The 20,590-nt window shown below is 37.1% G+C and overlaps 2 protein-coding genes across 2 annotated transcripts; one reads left to right on the top strand and one right to left on the bottom strand.

Annotated features, from left to right (window-relative positions):
* Window positions 1-6,643: 6,643 nt before the first annotated feature.
* Window positions 6,644-14,836, bottom strand: LOC111865388 (lysosomal thioesterase PPT2 homolog). Its single transcript, XM_023853365.2, has 5 exons — window positions 14,488-14,836; window positions 14,233-14,374; window positions 12,268-12,375; window positions 11,888-12,161; window positions 6,644-9,399 (listed from the first exon to the last, which is right to left on the bottom strand). Exons 1-5 carry the CDS (start codon window positions 14,629-14,631, stop codon window positions 9,201-9,203), a joined length of 867 nt encoding a protein of 288 aa, XP_023709133.1. The 5' UTR covers window positions 14,632-14,836; the 3' UTR covers window positions 6,644-9,200.
* Window positions 14,837-14,879: 43 nt separating this feature from the next.
* Window positions 14,880-18,301, top strand: LOC111865386. Its single transcript, XM_023853363.2, has 2 exons — window positions 14,880-15,269; window positions 16,023-18,301. Exon 2 carries the CDS (start codon window positions 16,288-16,290, stop codon window positions 17,767-17,769), a length of 1,482 nt encoding a protein of 493 aa, XP_023709131.1. The 5' UTR covers window positions 14,880-15,269; window positions 16,023-16,287; the 3' UTR covers window positions 17,770-18,301.
* The last annotated feature ends 2,289 nt before the right edge of the window (window positions 18,302-20,590 follow it).

Genomic DNA, 20,590 nt, shown 5'->3' with positions numbered 1-20,590 from the left:
AGTTTGTTTTTAGTTTGGCTACAATAAGAAACCCTTAAAGTGGGATACAGGTCCTGAAATTATCTTCAGTTTATAACATATTTATCAGTTCAGGAAGAAAATGGAGTTGTTACTGTGACACACATGTATTGATTCAAAAATAAGTATAGGAATAAAGTACTATATTTTAAACAAAAGAAATATTTGTGTTTTTGTATATTTTATTATATTTAAAACATCTTCTAACAAATTTCAAAAACATATAAATATGTACAACATAATTTTATTCCCATGCTTCCATCACAGTACACACCATACAGTGACAAGCACACTCTTGGAGGATTCATTTCTTAATTACTTCAACCTTATGAAAATCTTAATTTTGAAAATGAGTAACTGAGACTGAAATATCACTGTATGCTTATCAGCTTGAAAAGCCAGGGGGCAGTCTGCAACAGGGAACAGCTGCATTTAATTTCTGAACACAGTAGGTATTTTCTTCTTCAATTGCATTATGGATCAATAAAGCCAGTTTCCAAAACATATTTTAATATAATAAGACAAATCTCAAACATAATTAGAGCAAATATCCATCTGTTGCTTGCTGCTTTTGGTAATGACAAAAAGTGCATACAATAACAACTGTTTTATTTTCCAATTTTTTCTGCTTTAAATCTGATGATAATTTGAAGACTAGTCATTAACTTTTATACACAAAACTATAATCAACTGCCATTTCTCTTCACATAATTAAATATGAATATTATAACTGTACTTCCCTCATTTATATTGTTTAACTGTGGCTATGATGAGTACACTTAATTTCCCCACGAGAATGAGAGACGTACCTGAGGCATGGTGCCGTCCCTTGACCATCTAATTATCATTCAATACAATCCTCCATCGGGCTTTTAGCAACAGTGGTGGTCATGAAGACACGCTCATAAGTTTCTCTCGAGTCTGGTATCCCCTCCATGGCGTCACCATTGTTATTAGTATCATCAGTTTGTTTTAAGTTGTGCTTGGGAGGTCTCTTGGGGAAACAGTCTGTGATTTGATGCTGAGCAAAACCTGTGTGGAGGGGCCATAAATTAATTACACTTGAACCTTGAAACATGAAAAGAAGGTTTAAGCTAAATATCTTCTCGTCAAACCCAAAATGTGAGACAGGCTCCCAGCATTACACCTCGGCATCCCCTTTTTCTATTAAGGGTCACTTAGGGGCTTGTAACTCAGAGCTACCAGGACATTATAAAACAAGTCTCCACTGGGGGGAGGGGAGACAGTTAGTGGCACTTGGAGTCGGATAAAGTTAGGCCCAGTCAGATATAGAGGGGCTACAGTTAGTTACAGTTGGAGTCATATATGGTAAGTACTGAGTGGGCAGTGAGATTGTCAGTTCTTTAGTGGGACAGTGATGTAGTTATGAGAGATGCACCATTGAACAGAGGATTAAAAGAACGACAAGTCAAGAGGAATGAACAGTGATGACAACTGTGTAGTGACAGTTGTTACAAAGGCTGGCGATACTGGGAGTTAAAGTAATGATAAAGACGAAAGTGTAATCGATGAGATGTAAGCTTAAGTGAGGATTAGCATAATGTACCAATAATCACTGTACTTATCATACACCCAAAAACTAGAAATACATGGTGTTATGTTCTGGTGAACCTGTGATTCATAACTCCTGAAGTGCGTTCCCATCCGGGTCACCAGAGCACCTGTATCCCTGAGTAAAGGATCTCATATCTATGAATAGTTATGGCAAATACATTATCAACGCTACTGGCAGCTGCGCGTAGCCCGGAGGCTGGTATCTTTGGGATGGTGGCTAAGGGTGAGTAAAGTACAGGATATACAGTACTCTGTATTTTATGTTTGTTTAGTCCATCCAGTCTGGAACAGATCAATACATATTACATAAAATATAATTATCCTGAAACTTAATACTGTTCTCTAATTCTTTCAACAATAACTTCAATGGCATGCAAAGTGTGGCAAGAATCTTGTCATTCATATTATAAGATTAGGGTAAACATTCATCACATAGTAAAACACAGTAATATAACCTAGATACCACACACATTACAGTACTTTCTGAAACTTATCTAACAATGGTATATATTACAAAGTAAACTTAAAGCTGCATGTGGACACATACACATTTTAATCTTGCCCAATTCACAGACATTTATACTGTCACGTGACAAGTAACTTCACGCCATAGTGAATATAGCAAATTTATTGCACATTCGCTCATACACTTATACAATTCACAGTTATAACATTACTGTCATCCGCAGTATCACAATTGCGACTTCTGATGTAGTCCTTTCAATTCACTCGATGCCACTCAACTCGTAGCTGCTGGACTTCACGATCCAGACTCGGTCGCTACTAATCACACAATCTCCTCACATATGAAGTGTAATTGTATTAGAATTGAGTATGAATAAATGATATAAATGATCTTAGCAGGAATATTCTTATAACAATTGAAATCTTAAATGGATGGTTAAGAGCTAATAAATTATCTTTAAATTTTAATAAGACACATTCTATTCAATTTAAAACTAAGACAATAATATCAGATACTTTTACAATAAACCATAATAATAAGTTTATCAACAATACCCTCAGTACTAAATTCTTTGGAGTTATAGTTAATGGTGCCTTAATATGAAAGAATCATATTGATTTACTTGTAAAAAAATAAATAAGGCTTGCTACATAATTAGAAATATGAAATATTATATGTCTACTTCAGCTCTAAGGGTAATCTATTGTATTGTTCTTCACTCCTTAATGAGCTATGGTATCATCTTTTGGGGAAACTCATCTCATAGTTCTGCTATTTTTCTTCTCCAAAAAAGGCTATCAGAGCGATGTTGAAATATGGCAATAGAGTTTCGTGTAGAAACATATTTAAAGAGCTAAATATTTTATCATTTGCATCACAATTATTTTCGTTGTTAGTATTTGTGTTGCAAAATAAGTTCTTTTTCCATCAAACACTATTCTCATACTATTGATAGTAGACAAAGACAAGATTTGTATCTACCTCAAGCTAATTTAACTATTCATCAAAAAGGAGTTTATTGTGCGGGTATAAAAATATTCAATAAATTGCCCGTAGAGATCAAGAACACATCCAATAATTTTAAAAAGTTCAAGGNTTCAAGTAATCCAATACCCCTCCCGGCTGGTCTCGCACGGTCAGGTCATGGGTTTATGAGATACTGGGCGTAAACAGGTGGCGTTAGGGACAATAGCGGCACCCTTAGCCTGAGGAGGACAATAGCGGAATTACACTTAGAAGGTCCGGGGATGGTACCTCGCCGATGGAGCGTCTCTCACGGTATTAAACAATGCATACATAGTTCTTACTCTTAATTATATAATTTTGACGAGGGAAGTACGGTTACACACTCTATCTCCGGGAGCGTCACTTCTTACCGTATAGGATTTGAACCGATGGCCTTTCTCCCAGACAAGAATTCTCTCTAATGGCTGATTTTAACTGCCAATTCATGATACCATCAGTACAAGACAATCACATTACTAACTTTGAGAATGAAGAGATCCAGAGATTTTGAACCCGGGACCCTACATGTGAAAGCACTTATGTCTTAGTTTAGGGCGGACAACAAACATATCCTTTTCATAATTGCCTCGACCCTCTAACGGTCACCCAAGGTCCAGGTAACAGAATAAGTTGTTCCTGTCTAAATGCGAAAATCATGTCAACTTCTTAATGGATGGGTCTCCCTAATAAATCAGTCACTCTATTGAAATGGCTGAAAAGGAACATGCGTCCATTAAAGAGTATTGAAAGGTTTGGACGGTTACAAAGGTTGTATTAAGGCATTTCTTGAATACTCATGTGTTTTATACTGTGGGTGAATATCTAAATACATAATTTTTATCATTGTTGTATTCATTGTACTGTCTAGTTGTGTAGTTTTTATGTATGTATTCTGTGCTCTATGTTATTTTATGACATGTTCTATATCCATCTTCGAATCTCTTGAACTTACAATAAATACAAATACTGTGAAAAATATTTATTAAGCAATTGCTCCCCATAGGGTACATTATTTACGATTTATGAAAATAAGACAAAAAGAAATTTTCACATAAGGGAGAGTAGGTAAATAGGTCACAAATGGTAGTAAAAGTTTTTTGTTTGTAACACTAGGTAGCAGCACAATTCAGATTCATGGCAGTGTAGGTAGGAGATGTGCATGTGCATGTTCAAAGACTGGTTTCAGTAGTAAAAATTGTGACCGTGCTTGAGGAGTGTTCTACCGAAGAGGGGCGTTCTGTTGTGCATTTTTTTGTGGGCAAAAGGACTTAATGTAAAGGACATTCATAAAGAATTTCCTGATTATGGTGGGAAGTGTTTCTCACATAAAGTGGTTCACAACTCAGTCGAGGAATTCTCTCAAGGATGTTCGAAAATTGCAGATGATGCCTGACCACATGCGGAAGTGGATGACACAACAGTCAAAAGACTTCTATGCTGGTTTCAACACACTGGTAAAGTGATGGGACATGCGTATCAATGTTGGTGGAGAATATGTCGAGAAATAAATGTTTTGTCCATGTTCGCATATCACGTTTTACGTTTTATATCAATTTGTGACCTACTTACTGACTCCCCCACATATAATCAATCCATCAGCATTATTAACTTTGACAAAAGTTGTCATATCTCACAGACATTGTGGTAAACCACCTATAACTCCTAATGCCAACTGAATGCAGTGTAGAACACACCGAACATATATATACCCAGACGAAATGCATATGTCATATTTTATGATCATATATCAAGTGGAAGAACTGTTTTGGAAGAGACTGTGGTCCTGTCGTCTTGACAGATTACAGATGAATGAATGAATGAACAATACATATTGTGAAGTATGCACACCTATTATACCACACATCAACTACACATACATCATACTCGTTCTTGCAGATAGAAATTTGTCTATGACCGGGCTTACTACATGGAAAGCTTCTACAACAAAGACCTACAAATGACATAACATGCCCAATTCTACACTGTAGCATTGGAACCTTAGTATTTAAGTTGGCATACATATTTCTTAACCTCCCATACTAAATAGTTTAAATATATTTTCTCAAAAATGTTTAAATATTTTTAATATGTCCCTAATATATTCAACACTTTATAAATCTTGATATATGGTATATATTTTATCTTATTCAGTATCTTCTATTTTAATTGTAACAAAAACTTGAGGCAAATTTTATCTGTTAGTTTACATTGTGACATGTTGCACTGGTATGGATCCATATCGGTAGTTCAGTAACTGTACGTATTCCTATATATGACTACCTGATGATGGTCTTGTAAGACTGAAACATGTAGCAGGAATAAAAAGTCGAATTGTAAAACTTTAAAAGCGAGTATATTTGTTGTGTTGACGGTTAACCTAATTCTTATATATATGAAGTTCTGCACCTAGTGTAGAGCCTCCATAACCAACCCACTGGACATGGACATGTTACATCTTTGTGGTACAAGGGTGTAAACCTCAGAGGTTTTAATACCTTACTGGCACAGAAGAGAAATGCATTCAGTGACCACCAGTCACTGACTGATTGAGAAGGTGGATACTCACAAGTCAACTGTAAGTTCAAGCAGTTGATCAAATGATGATTAACATTTGGTTCAGTAGACTTAGGGAGAAATTAATCTGTCAGAACTGGGAATCACTTATTCATTTGATCAGAGAGCAGGCTATTAATGGAAGAAAGGAGGCAAGCATTTAACAGCAAGGCTAGCATTCAGTTAGCGAATCATTCCAGAAATATATATAAAAGGAGTTACGATTGGCATTACATCAAATATTATTTGTGTGAATTTGTTTGTGTATGTACTACACAGTAAATAATATAGTGACTGATAATCCTGAGCTCACATCTGTCTCACAGTGAAGTCGGCAGTGATCCATGGAGGGATTTCTAACTGATATCTGTCCCTATCCTTCAAACCTGATGAAGGTTCATCCCATCACATCCCTGAGCCCTTTGCTTCCTACTTCCTTCATGCTGGTCTCTTGTTTGGCTTATTCTTCGACCCTGATAATGGAGGTGATACATGTCCCTCCAAAATGTTGACTTCCAATGGACTAAACAATGCAGTACTCCAGAATACAGAACTCGTCACAACCACAAATTCTAGGTACTGTTAGACCTATTACAGCAAAATATAGTAACAGCATATGTACAAACAACACTTTATGTAAAGCAGTTCTTTACAATGTTGGCTNTCGTCATATATATTGATAAATTTTAAATATTAAAAATATTGAAACTGTTCAGGATTTGTCATCCTTATGTCGTATCTCAATACGCGAGTATAACACACGCAGTCACAGGAGCAAGACACAACACAAAGCACAATACACACACGGAAGCAGGATAGATGCTCCGATAGAGGAAGATAGGTGTGACTCGCGTATTGAGATATGACATAAGGATGACAAATCCTGAACAGTTTCAATATTTTTAATATTTAAAATTTACCAATATATATGACGAGTATATATTTTAGTATAAAGACAATAGGGCATGCAATGAAGTAGTTTGACGTACAACGAAAAGCACCTGAAGATGGCACTTTTGTGCTGAAACATGTAGTGCAAGAGAGAAGAGTAAGGTGAATAAATGTATGCACTGTAAGACGGTTAAAATAAATCATGAAATGTTGGCTATGCCAACAGAGATGACCAGCAATGACCAAAACTTTTAGTTACCTCCATTGGAACCAATATTCTTGAACTTAAAAATACAATACTTATTTAAAAATACATTTATATTAAAATTAAATAATACTTATACACAAAATCTTGATCACATTTATTTTCAGCATATTTCACTGGGCAAGTGTGTTGGTCCAACACTAGGCATAAATATTCTGAATGAGAATAATATACACAAAACATAGAGGGGGGTTTTTACCTTTGTTGACTGCTTCATGGTCCTGCACTTCATGGTGACTGGTGCAACGCTGGCTGTGAGGCACATACGAATTTTGTCGATGAATCGGTATGCCTGATAATGTTTTGAATTAAGGGAAGTTATTAACTTTGTGGACTGCTGGAAGACATTATGTTTCACAGTGAGTAGTGCAGTTCATGCATGCGAATCTGTTTATGACTTTTCAGCAGTGGGTGGCACTTATCTGCTCCATCAGCCATTTGTTCTCAGTTACAATTAGTAAGCAGACTTTAGAGCGGCATGTATTTCTGTATTACATGAAAGACAGATGTGTTAGAAAGTGTTGGCAAAAATTTTATGATGAAAGAGTTCCCAGCAGACAAACAATTGACAATTTGGTGAATAAACATAGATCACATAGAAAGCAGGCCTGAACATATACCTAGAAAATCACTGAAATGTCCAGTTCAAGAGACTAGAGTGTTAAGGTCTAGTGCAAGAAGGGCAACACAGTTGCTGAAGCTTAGACTCTATAAAACAACATTAATCCATACACGCCTTGCAGCCGCCTGATTCATCTAGCAGGGTTCGTTTTTGCAGTTGGTTTCTACGGGCTATCATTAAAGGTGAGATCGATCTGCAACTGATATTCTTCCCTGATGAAGCATGGTTTCACTTGCAGGGATACATAAATAAACAAAATAATCTCTACTGGAGCTCACAGACTCCAACATTTAAACTATTAAGTCATGCTCCTTCCAGTGAGAGTTGGTGTTGGTGTGCTGTAAGTGCAAGAATGATTATTGGACCTGTGTTCATTAATGAAACAATTAATCGAGCAAGATATGTAGAGGTCATTCTCGGGCAATTCTCTCCAGATTTAACAGAAGAGGAAAGACTCTATGGTTGGTCTGAGCAAGACTCAGGTACTGCCCACAATGCACGTATGTCTATGCAGTCTTTGTCCGATGTCTTCGGGGACAGAATTATCAGTGGTGGTATCTGCTGGCCAGCTCATTCACCTGATCTTACTCCTTGTGATTTTTTTCTTCTAGGGCTGTTTGACAGACAAAGTTTACAGCAGTAACTCCTGAACAAAGAATTAAAGAAAATTCTCATAGGGAAATTGTAAATATTCCTGCAGAACAGCTTCAAATGATAAATCAAAACCTCTTCCACCAGTGCAAGGAATGTCTATACGTAGAGGGACACCACTGCAACATCTCCTGTCATCTGTGAATGGTAACTACTTCATTCCAAATATTACTGGCCAACAGGCATATTGATTCATTGGCAAAATTCATATGCACCTCTCAGCTGGTGGTGCTGTGGTCACTGTGAACCGGTCAACAAAAGGTAAGAACCTCCAGTACATTACAAGTAAACACATTAGTCATATTCTGTCAGTGGTTGATTTATCTACAAATGAATAAGTCACAGCTCAGGGCCTTGCAATCATCCACAAGATGAACGCAACACTTTCTGACAAAACTCAAAAGACAACAGATGGCTAACTACACCTCATCAGACTGCAGTGATGGAAATAGCACGTAGAGGAACATCTCTGATAATCAGAAATGAACTGGCAGGTGACTGCATTGCTTGGGGCACTGCTGTGTGAATGTACTGATACACTGTATTCCCAGTCATCCATATACACATTAATGAATATTTCTTGGTAATTTAATTAGTTTTTTCATCAAATTATTATGATATTTCTATAAATCAACATTCTTTATAGTTTTTGTTAAATGATCTTCTGTTATGAAAGTCTCCATATGATATGATTAAAATAAAAATAGCTGATGTTTATTTATAATTCTTTCTACAATATTTAAAAAAAATTAAGGGGCCTCATGTTTATCAAGTTTGAAGCTTTACACAGTCAGTCTGGCTCTGCATTCTGTGACACTTTACACTACCAATACCATAATTCCTCAGAACTATCCATTGCCACCACTATATGTATCACATGGCAAGTCAACTACATCTGAACACATTAAGTTCACAGCAACATAGAAACGATAAAGAAACAGTACGTAAGATTTGAGGTTTTTACGGTGGTGACTATGAAGAAACAGATCTAAAAACAATAGCAGAGTTCATAAAAATATAATTCTCTGTACTAATCTCTTCTTTTAAATAAATATCAGATATCTAGATCTTTTAACATTGCTGAAGTATCTAGCTTGGTCATGGAACATGTTGCACCTCTTGCGCAGATGCAATTTCACAACACAGTGTGCATTCTACTTCAGGAATGGTATAATATACTTGTCTATGACAGTTTCGTTTGTGTGCCAGTCCAAGTGCGAAACTCCATTCACTTCAATCAATGTGAGTCTCCTTTTCTTATCCAGTGTCTTCAAACCAAACTTGTCTAGCACATACACTTTACGATCCCTCATCTCCATTACTTCCTCGTTCTCATCAAAGTAGCCAAATTGACTAGAAATAAATGAAACACAATATGAGGCAACAAATTGACAGCAACTAACTGTGATGAATTCAAAGCATATATATCTACAATATTTACACAGAAACACTGAAAGTTGAGTTTGGACAGTTCAAGTGCCTTGCATGTAGGATCACAAACCTGAACTTTACATTTCATTTTAGTGCCCTCCAATGGTAACTCTCAGCCATGAATGACCACATGGCAGAAACACTTTTATGACTAATACAATCTCAAAATTTCAGCCCTTACTGTTACCAAGTTAAAAAAAATCCATTTAAATGAAAATATATTATCAGAGATGAAATTTCAGAAGGGTTTCTTAGTGGAACTTGACTGACTAGTTATTTCTGCAACCACCAGTGCTGTCTCCCAATACAGCTATGCCCTGTAACACCGGAATTTATATCTATTTCATGAATGACTGCTGAGTGATAACAGAGCACAAATCTTACTATGTGTCATAACTGAAAACATTTACTCAAATCACAGATCAGTTTTAAATTAGAAGAAATACACATCTAGAAGTGAAAACTTTTAGAAACCAGACCAACACTGATAACAGTACTCATTCTCATCTGGTCCCAAGTTTCATGTAACCCTTAACTTCTCTGAAACGTGTGGACAGTCCAGAAGCCAGAGAGGAAAGAAGCAAAAGATGAGTAACAAGTGTGGAAGAAATGGTCTCTCTAAGGAAACTTTATCAACAAACCTATAAAGATACAAAGTGAAAAGTAAATTGAAACCTTAAAATGTAATCCAACTTAAACCCTTAGCACTTACTTAGTTACACATGATCTTATACCAGTGCCTCCCAGCATCAGACTACAGCACATATTAGGATAATGGGGGTTCTAATCAAGGTCATAAGACAACAACAGATTACATTTTGATCCTGAAAAGTGCCTAAAAGATTGATCCTGAGGATGATGATTTCTGGTTTTACCAAAAACAGTTCAGAACCAGAGATCTGGAGCATAAGTTATGTAAACTTTGAAGATGGAAACATAATTAACAATGCTGAACATGGAATTAGACATTTCTTATGATGACAGAGTTTTCTGGAATAATTTATTTATGTTAAAATTGTTAACTTTACACATTAAACCTAGCAACAAGACTGCTACACCAACTACTCATAAATACATGATTTCAGTAACTGAAAATAATTGCAGCCTGATATATGAAATTTGTCATAATCATGTATCTGCAAAATTTGTTTGGAACATATTTCTGTATGCAAAATATCTTTATAACAGTCACAAGGACAAACAGAAGTTCTTGTCCAACTGAGCAACTACCACAGTTCATGAGTGAGCTAACATACAAAAGACTGGCCTTCATCTAAATTATATATTTCTTATTACATGTTAGAAGTAGGCACAAATTTAAAAAAAATTACACACATTACCAGTGTTGTTGGTTGAGGCACTATGCTACAAGCCAGAAGGTCGCAGGTTCAAGTCCTGATCAGGTCACTGGATTTTTTTCAGTTGACCTAATCCTTATGGTCGCACTATGGCCCTGGGGTCGACTCAGCCTCTAACACAAATGAGTACCAGGAATTAATTATATAATTTTCCTGCTGAGTAAAGCATGGCCGGTGCGCAAGTCTGACAACCTTCCCATCTTTAAGCCGATTGTCTAGATAATGTGGGACCCTCAACGTCTCACAACCCTATGGGCCTTCACGGCCTGGTACAGGGATAGCTTTACTTTCTTTTTTTTTTACTTAACTTACCTTTGTTCCTTCATTTTACTATTTAACAACGAGATTTTAAATATTTCTTACACAAACATTTGCATGGAACAAACAATGGATTTTGCTAGTGGCAAACAGATTAAGTTTGAGTTTCTGAAGCCTGTCCACAAATAGTTAAAAAAAGGTAACGTTATCCCTGTAACAGGCCGTGAAGGCCCATAGGGTTGTGACAAATTGAGGTCCTCACATTCTCTCTAGACAGTTGGCTCACAGATGATGACGACGATGATGATGTTGTCAGCCTTACACGCTGGCTGCCCTTTACTCCAGGAATATTCCTCGTACTCATTTTTGTTAGAGGCTGAGTCAACACCAGGGCCATAGTGTGGTTGGAAGAATTAGGTCAATTGAAAATAATCCAATCAGGACTCAAACCCATAACCTTCTGGCTTGTGTTGCCTCAACCAACTATGCTATTGCATGGCCCTTACACCTGTCTATAAAATGTGAAATTAAATAATTCCAAGACATTACCTTAAGATGCAGTAACTGGATATTACTTAATGAATGTGCAATATAAAAATGTTACATATTTCATTTTGTGACTGTTGAAGGTTGACAAAGGAGTAATTCTTCTACAGCACTTCAAAATAACAGAAACAGTGTGACTGTAGCCTCTGTTGCAGTTGTATCACCATTTTGTTGCTTTTCTAAAATCAGACTGACTAACATAGTAAATTATACAAGATATGAGTCACCTTTGTTGTGATGATACTCACCTTGACTGCCAAGGTGTAATCACACCATCATCAGGCCCACCAATCAAAACGAGTTTACGTAACCTTGTTATGCCATCTTTGTAACTGTTGCTCTGTGATGATAAAACTTCATTGTTAACATATGGCAGAAATCTGCTATAACTGCGATACAGACTCTGGTGATGTGGATCATTCCAGTAGTTGCCAACAGATATATGTTGTCCAATAGAAGAATAAAATAACTCATATGCTGTATGACAGACCAGGCCAGGGAAAAACAGGTGCAAAAATTTGGCTGTGATCAAAAAGAAAATTTAGGATAATACTGTTATTCACACTATGTGCAACATCCTGCAGTATTTTTGAGCCTTCACAGATAATGCTTAATGAATTATACATACTGCCATATTGTCCAGCTTGTGGAGAACTCAGCGATATGAAAGTATGCACAGTGTGATTAGGAAACTGTTCAAGAATTCCTCGAGCAATAAGACCTCCCTGTGAATACCCTGAAAATATAGATCATGTATTCAATAAATTTAAAATTAGTTTTGTCTTGTGGCCTTAAAAATGTTGCTTATGATGATACAAAGAATTAAATTTTTACACTATATGACCTACATGAGGAATTACAAAACCCCTAGAAAGTAGCAGACAAGAAAAACTCTGTAACATATAGCTCATAAGCAAACTATATCTACTGAGCGACCGCTGCTTCTTGGCGAAGTTAGTGCCAACTTTTGCAGATAGGGGGTGTCACGTGGTCAGTGCAATGGATCCCCACATCCGTTAATCTTGGTTTTCTAGACTGGAGCCGCTATTTCTTTGAAATAGCCCCTCAATTATCTTCACGCGGCTGAGTGGACCCCGTTCCAGACCCACTATTTCTCAGAAAAATCTGGTAGCGCCGGGAATCGAACCTGGACCTCAGGATCTGTATGCTGGAATTCTGGCCACTAGACTGCAGAAGCAGAAAGTAGCAGACAATGAATATTAATGTGGGAACAGAAAACAAAGCTGGGGTAACTGGAAGCAAGAGGATATGAAAACAGTTAAGAAAATCATTCTCAAGCCTCTGCAATCCATGGACCATCAAAACAGCTGTGGGAATCCGAAAGACTGATCTGTCACTCTCACACTGATCAATATAAACAGCAGTTTACAAATCTGCTTAATTTTAATTCGCTTAGTGGGGGGTGGACTCCAGTCACGTCCACTCGGCATGGTGGCCACTGATTGGCCTATTGTACCTGTCCTGGATGATCATGATGATGGAGAATTTGGTGGAATGAAGATTTGCAGGGGAAACCGAAGTACTTGGAGAAAACCTACACCAGAGCCACTTTGTCCACCACAAGTCCCACTTGGCCAGACCCGGGTGTGAACCTGGGCTGCCGCAGCGGGAAGCCAGCAACTAACTTCTTGAGCTATGGGGCGGCCTTACAGATTTGCTTACTAGCAACATTCTGTGTGCATGACTAGGTATATCCAATGTTGAAATCAGGAAAACACTGCCTAGATAGTGGGGTGAATACAAGAGTATCTGCAAAGCTTCCAATGTGTACAGTGTCTCGTCGTCATCGTCACTGCCATCCCTGTTACTTTTGTTGTTATTGTCCCTATTATTATCATAATAACTTTCATTACATCTGCATTAATTTTTTTGGGGGGGGTGCCCTGTACCAAAAGCACAGAAGGGACCACAATTCAGAAAGGTTCTGGGGGGCTCACTAAGCCTCATATCCAAAGGGTACTAGGGGAATGTGGGGATCTATACATCCACTCCCAAATACACCTTCATGGCATAGTGCTTTACCTTAACTTACTGTATCTTCTCATGTATCGCTTCATGTATATATAAACCACTGCTGCTTTCATCTATCTGACCACTTGGTTTTTGGGTCACCAGAGGTTTTAATGAAAACATTTTTGAAGCAAAAACAGTAGCTTGTCTTATAAAAAACAGCCCACATGCTGGCTAATACCACAACCTATGAAAAGGCTAATGCCCATTAATGGAGTGGGGCATTGGTTAGTGGAATTCTGCAAATACAAGGAATGAGCCTTGCTTCATAAATACATTTTTAAATCATGGCATATATAAATGCTGATATCAATGAAAATTTGAAGGTATATAAATCAGGACACTCTTTATTAAAAAATAAAACCTGAATTCACATGCAAGATCGCCCACTGAACAACAAAGTTGTTCATCCAAAAATCAAGCACTGGTTTTCCTTTGATCATGAAGGTAACAATGTTGCTAGCTCATACAGGATATGAGCACTGATACATCTGACTTTCTAAGGGTAATGTTTTTACAGAATATTTATGTGTATTACAAATTCACTAAATAAATTACATACCAATCAAATTAATGCCCTCTGGATGTGCTGCTGCTATGTTCATTAAATCTTCACCGATTTCTTGAATTTGGTGCCACATTGGTGCAAGGCTTGACCAATCTCCAAATTTATCTGTCACATATACTTTTGTCCCTGGATGGGCCTGTGGACACAAAATGCTGAACGAAAACGAATTTTATAGAAGTGTAAATTAAATTATTTTAACTGATTTTTTCAATTACGCTGTTCTTTCGCTGATGATTATGAAGAACTCACCTGCTTTATGCGTTCTGCCATCGGAATCATTGTTACGTTTCCTGACAATACTCCGTGTATAATTACAACTGGCCTGTACGCAGCAATATATGTTTCTAACAATAAATATATACATATAAACACCAACTTTTCACTAAAGGCCATGATATACAATACGTTTCTGCTTAGTCTCTTTATTCGCTACCAGCAAAAACCCAAACAAACCTACGACCCAACACCAGTCTTTCAACAATTCAACAACACAGACGTACATCAGTCACTTATTTACCCGATTTAGCTGACTGTCATGAAGTCACGAACGGTCATTAAACAGCTGACTACATCGTGGAGCGAAAAGACCAACATATGTCAACCAACTTCTCCTGACACAAATTCGAATTTCCCTTCTTTAACGCTTTACTGTATCATATGCATTGTAAATAAGTATGACACGAATGAACAGTAAGGTTCCTCAATATCATGGAATTTTGGTCCTTGGTTCGCTTTCAGCTTTTTATGTGTTAGAATACATAAAGATATTTCGTAACATAAAAGTAAATACTGTCGCATTATCATGTATACTCGTAAATTACTTAAGACGTAGGAAAATGAAATGCTAATAATGACTCTTGAGCTATTCCCAACTGGCACGAAGCCTAGAAGCTAAAAATGTTACTGTAAACTTGTTCACATTTCTGCAAGTTCGTGTTTGTTGTCCGCATAAAAGACTCTTTGTCCTTCACTGAGTTCTGAAATAAAGCAAGTCTATATTCGATAAAATCCTGGCCATTACTGAGTACTGAGTAAGTATGTGTTTGCACAATTTACAGAATCAACAAGTATGCCATTGTTATAGCAAACAGAACAGTAAAAACACGCATAAACTGCACAACTATTGCGCAATGCCATATGAAGCAATATATGCATACATATAATTCTATCAGATGAAGTAACAGGAGGTTGGAGAAAACTGCATAATGAGGAGCTTCAAAACCTGTACTCTTCTCCAAGTGTAATTAGAATGATCAAGTCAAGGGGAATGAGGTGGGCAGGGCATGTAACACGAATGGGGGAGAAAAGGGATGCATATAGGATATTGGTGGGAAAGACAGAAAGAAAGAGACCACTGGGAAGACCAAGGCCAAGGTGGGTGGACAACATTAAAATGGACCTTAGAGAGATAGGATAGAATGATATGGATTGAATTGATCTGGCTGAATTGCATTTATATAACTTTCACGCACAATATATTCAGTCCTCCAAGCCCCACTGAGTAGGTGTCTTCCTCTCCTGAAGACGAGAACAGATCCAGTTTCTGAAATGTCATGTTTTCTATTCCCTAGAATTCTGTACAATGGAAAAAGTCCAAAAACGCAGTAATTCTATGTGTTATCCACCATCGTCAGATCCCTTAAGAATCTATGTGAAAATAGTTGCATCGATGACTGAATATTTTGTGCATGAAAGTTAAATTCAACAGGATGCTTAAATATGATATTATAATAATGCTATAAAATTAAGGCATCAGTTTTACTCATTGTTTTTTTCTATTCCAGAATTTGGCAGCAGCCCTCAAATTGCCATTTGAATTTAACAGAATATTTACTAATGCAGCAAAAATGAAGCTGCTTACGTACTCGTAACATCTGTTGTATAAAGAACAGATGTGTGTCATGATGTATGGTCAACTGAACTTGGATCCAGGAATAATTATATATTTAATATGAATCTAGTCAGATATCAGATATTTGATAGCAGTGTTGTTTTAAACCGAAATTTTGCATTGTCAGAATTTGCAACGCTTTGAAACCATACGCTGAAATGTCTCCGAGACGTACAGTGACCTCTTTGTATCTGTCAACCCTTGACATAATGGTCAATAGCGTTGTCACTGCATTTTCATTAATTCACGCTGAAGGTAATTTAGATGAATGGGACACATACGATGTGTACGAGGAGGAACTGCAGTCAGTTGCCAACTATTTAACTTCCCTACCACACAGCATATCTCAAGAACTTATGCAATCCATTCTTAGCAGTGAAGAACTAGATGCTGCAATCAGATTCTGTACCCTCAGACTTCTGTTTCATGACTGTGTCAGATCACTCATCGTAGGAGCATTTCCTAAAGAATACTACATGATGATATTAGATGTAATTGGTAATAATGGAGCGGAACTGCAGATGTTGGATTTGAGAGGTGTTTGGGTAAAAGGAGATGAGGCTCAGAAATTACAGCATACATTGGAGAAACTACCAAAACTGAAAGAATTGTACATTCCTCATGTTGCAAGTGATGGTGTTCTGGCGGCACTTGGACAAGATCATGCTTCTCTTTTAGTATTAGATATCTCGGGAGCATGCAGCATTTCACGGGAAGGTATTGAAATGTTGTGCTGTGGTCCTTCTTCCTCAGTCCGTCCTTCTCATTTACAAATAGTGAATATAGGAAGCCCAGGAGAGGAAAATGTAATTGCCTCAAACATAGAGATACTTTTGAAAAACCTTCCTGACTTAAAATCTTTAGGTGGTTATTCATTTGTTGGGAAAACTTTATTAAATTTTATATCTGAAGATGCAAGAATAACACAAGAAACTAAATTACAGTACCTACATGATACTGGAACGGATGCAGATACGCTGGATGCTATAGTGAAATTGTGCCCCAAGTTGGAATCTATATACTTGGATAGACCAACAGATGGTGTTGTTACAAGACTTCACTTGATTTCTAATCTGAAACAAGTGAAACTAAATAGATTTGACTGTGCAGAATTAGACATCATGTTGACGAAGTGTGGAGGGTCACTTAATACGTTAGAGCTTGTAGTGGGGAGAGGTGTGATGGACATGAGTTCAGTAGCTAACCACTGCTCTCAGCTTGAAAAACTCATGTGTTACAAAATGGAGTTTCTGACACATTATGATCAAGTGATGTTTTTGAGTTTAACAAAACTTGAAATTCTTCACTCAACTATAACCACATCATGTATTAGATATTTGTTGTCATGTTCACCACAGATCCAAGAGTTGAGTATTGGAGAGGATATTGACTTGACTGACGATGATTTTGCGGACATTCTCGGAAAGACATCACTCCCACAATTGCGCGAATTATGTTTTCGAAGTGCTAGGAATCTCTCAAGAGTTACAGTCGAAGTACTCATGGTCACATGCCCAAACCTGAAAAGCATTGCAGTGCTGGGTGGATGGGGTCTTAGTCCTGATGACGTTCAGGAATTACTTTACGAAATACAAATTTCCAATTTAGATTTGATGTTGTGGGAATTCATCGTAGACTAAATTTCAGCTCAAAAATGGCTTATGTATGTTCTTCTGTAGTTGCAAAGAAGTAATACAAATTTTGTTTACTGTTTGATATAAATATGTTTGAAAGAAAGTTGGCATTAACTTCACTGACAAGCAGCAATTGCTCGGTCAGTGTAGTTCGCTTGCAGACTACAGGCCATGGAGTTTGTTTTTTGTTTTGTTGAAAGAAAGTTATCCGCTATGGGCTACATATATTGCCTTCTTATTTTTTGCCCCTTAACTTTAACAATTTGACTCAAAATTGGGCCATTGTGTAATATATTTGCACGTGACATAATACAAATATTTGATTGATTTACAGTTTTTGTCTAAAATAATTTTCCATGTGGTGTATATTTAACAAAGAACAAGAACAAATATTTTCTGACTACATGCGGTGTGATCAACTTTGTAACACAGTGCTTGTGCTTGCCTAAATTTGAGATTGTAATTATTCACATTCATAATGATTCTTCTTTCTCTGTAAAGCTTTCATTCAAATAAAGGTTCTGTTTTATGTTGTTAAGTAGTAAGAGAATAGAGATGCTTGAAGCACTTCTGCCTCATGATTCGATGAGCCTATCCGCTACATAATTATATTTAACAAAACATGAAGTTCTGGGAAGAACTAATCACCTACTTCCTTTGATACATGAACTGCATAGAAAACTATGCCTCCAACAATTCATCGTTGCTGCAGGAAAGTTTTTACCGAGTTGCTACCTAGCAATGATAGGGGTATACACAGACAGACCCACAAGAACATGTTTACCAAGCCTTTGCCTAAGAAGTGGAAGGATACACCTTCAGACACACAGACTGATGGGAGGGACTTATGAAGTACACCATTGAGATGGACTCAGATCCCATGATATACATACCAAGTTTCATAAATATTGGTTCAGGCATTCAAAAGCTAATGGGAGGGATTCATAGACAGCATGGAGATCACGTAAGCCTACTTTAGGATAGTAGGCTAAAAAGTTACCCTTTATTTTTTTAAATAAATTTTTCACACTGAGCATAGAAAGCAGGTGATATCATACATTCATTGAATAATAATAAAATTACTCAGTGTAGAGAAGAAGGCAGAAGTTAAATATGTGTATTTATGTGACATTCTGGAAAGGTAGTATATTTCCATTTTATGTAGCTTTGTGACTAGTAGTAGGTGTTGATTCAATGTCTGAAGGACAGAGGGTTTTTTAAATTTGTTCTGGTTCACAGCGACCAATGCACCGCTTGCTGCGACGAGCATATGAATTTTGCCGATAAAGCAGCATGTCTCATGGCTGACAACGTTTGGAATGAAAGGACTAATTAACTTGTGAGCCGATTTAGGGCATTGTGTTTCACGGCAAGCAGTGCGACCTAGCTCAAATTTTACTTTGAAATGTAAAATGTCTTACCACAATCATGACAATGCTATTGTTGATTACTAGACGGTCTTCTTTTTACATTAAACATAATATGCACCCCTTGATATCACAGTTAATTAAATTCTACACAAAAATTGTTAAGTATTACTTATAAAACTAATCCCAATTTACTGTTTCCTTGTGAAACAGATTGGAATATTAAGCTGAGGAGATTCAAAAATAACCGGGCTACCTAATATCATAAGAATTGAACTATAAATGTGGGCAAACATAAACAGGGATTTCATAACACAGAGCAGAAACCATTCAGCTTCCAACATCTGTATTAGGATGGGTCAGATGAGCTTCGAAGAATGTAGCTTACCACAGTTCTGAAAGGATTATGATGTGATGTCAATACATCCTCATCCCCCTTAACCTGTATGATTTCAACATGATTTCTGACAAAAAATTAAATGTGCAGTTTCAGTATCACAGTGCAGTACGTGCAGTATCACAGTCCTCAAAATATACCACTTACAACTATCTAATCTAAATGCTAAACCAGGTACAGGGTGTATTAAAGAAGAAAAAGACCCAAGACTGAGTTATTGAGGCTGTTAACTTCAGGGTGGCAAACTAGTTCAAGATTTAAGAGATCTGTTTATGCATTCACAGAACATTTACATTTACCACGGCACAAGAGTGACCACAAAATATTCTCTCAAGTTAATGATCTAAAGCTATCACTGTTAAATCAGACGAAACAAGCAAGGCTTACTGTGATGAACACACTCCAGACTCTTAGCTACAGCATTTCACAAATTGAGTAAATGCGTTATTCAAGCTGCAATGCATCTAACCACCAAATGATGACTACAATAAGCCACTGGATTGTTCTTATAGATCACACTACCAAGTCAAGTGTTCAGTTCTTAATCGGAAATGCCTGTCTGAACTTAATGACATAGCTTCAATAAGATGACTTGGTATCAATAAATTTTTATATGATGGGCTCTCCACCTTCTACCCCCTCCAAAAGAGAGAGAGATAAGAATATGGAGATATTCATCACATGATCTTACCACTGGACACCACACGCATGACAAATGGCAGGACCGCAATCTGTAGATCACCAATCACTGTGTTCTGTGCAGCTGTCGCTGCTAATCTGTTCATGAAATAACAAAATATAAAGAAAGCAGTCTTCTGGGATTTGGCACCGTGTATATGTGGTGTTAACCGACGTTTTGGAGGAACGTATCGCCTCCATCTTCAGGGTAGAAGAAAAAGTATAAGAAATCTGCAAGCGACAAGACCGTGAGAACGGTAAAAGCAGATGGAGGCGATACGTTCCTCCGAAACGTCGGTTAACACCACTTATACACGGTGCCAAATCCCAGAAGACTGCTTTCTTCATAGTCACCGCCGTGAAAGCCTCAAATCTTACATAGGCG

The sequence above is a fragment of the Cryptotermes secundus genome, unplaced genomic scaffold (genome assembly GCF_002891405.2).
Source record: "Cryptotermes secundus unplaced genomic scaffold, Csec_1.0 scaffold283, whole genome shotgun sequence".
NCBI classification, from domain to species: Eukaryota; Metazoa; Arthropoda; class Insecta; order Blattodea; family Kalotermitidae; genus Cryptotermes; species Cryptotermes secundus.
Note: the sequence above shows the minus strand (reverse complement) of the source record. Positions and strands in the feature narration are given on the sequence as shown.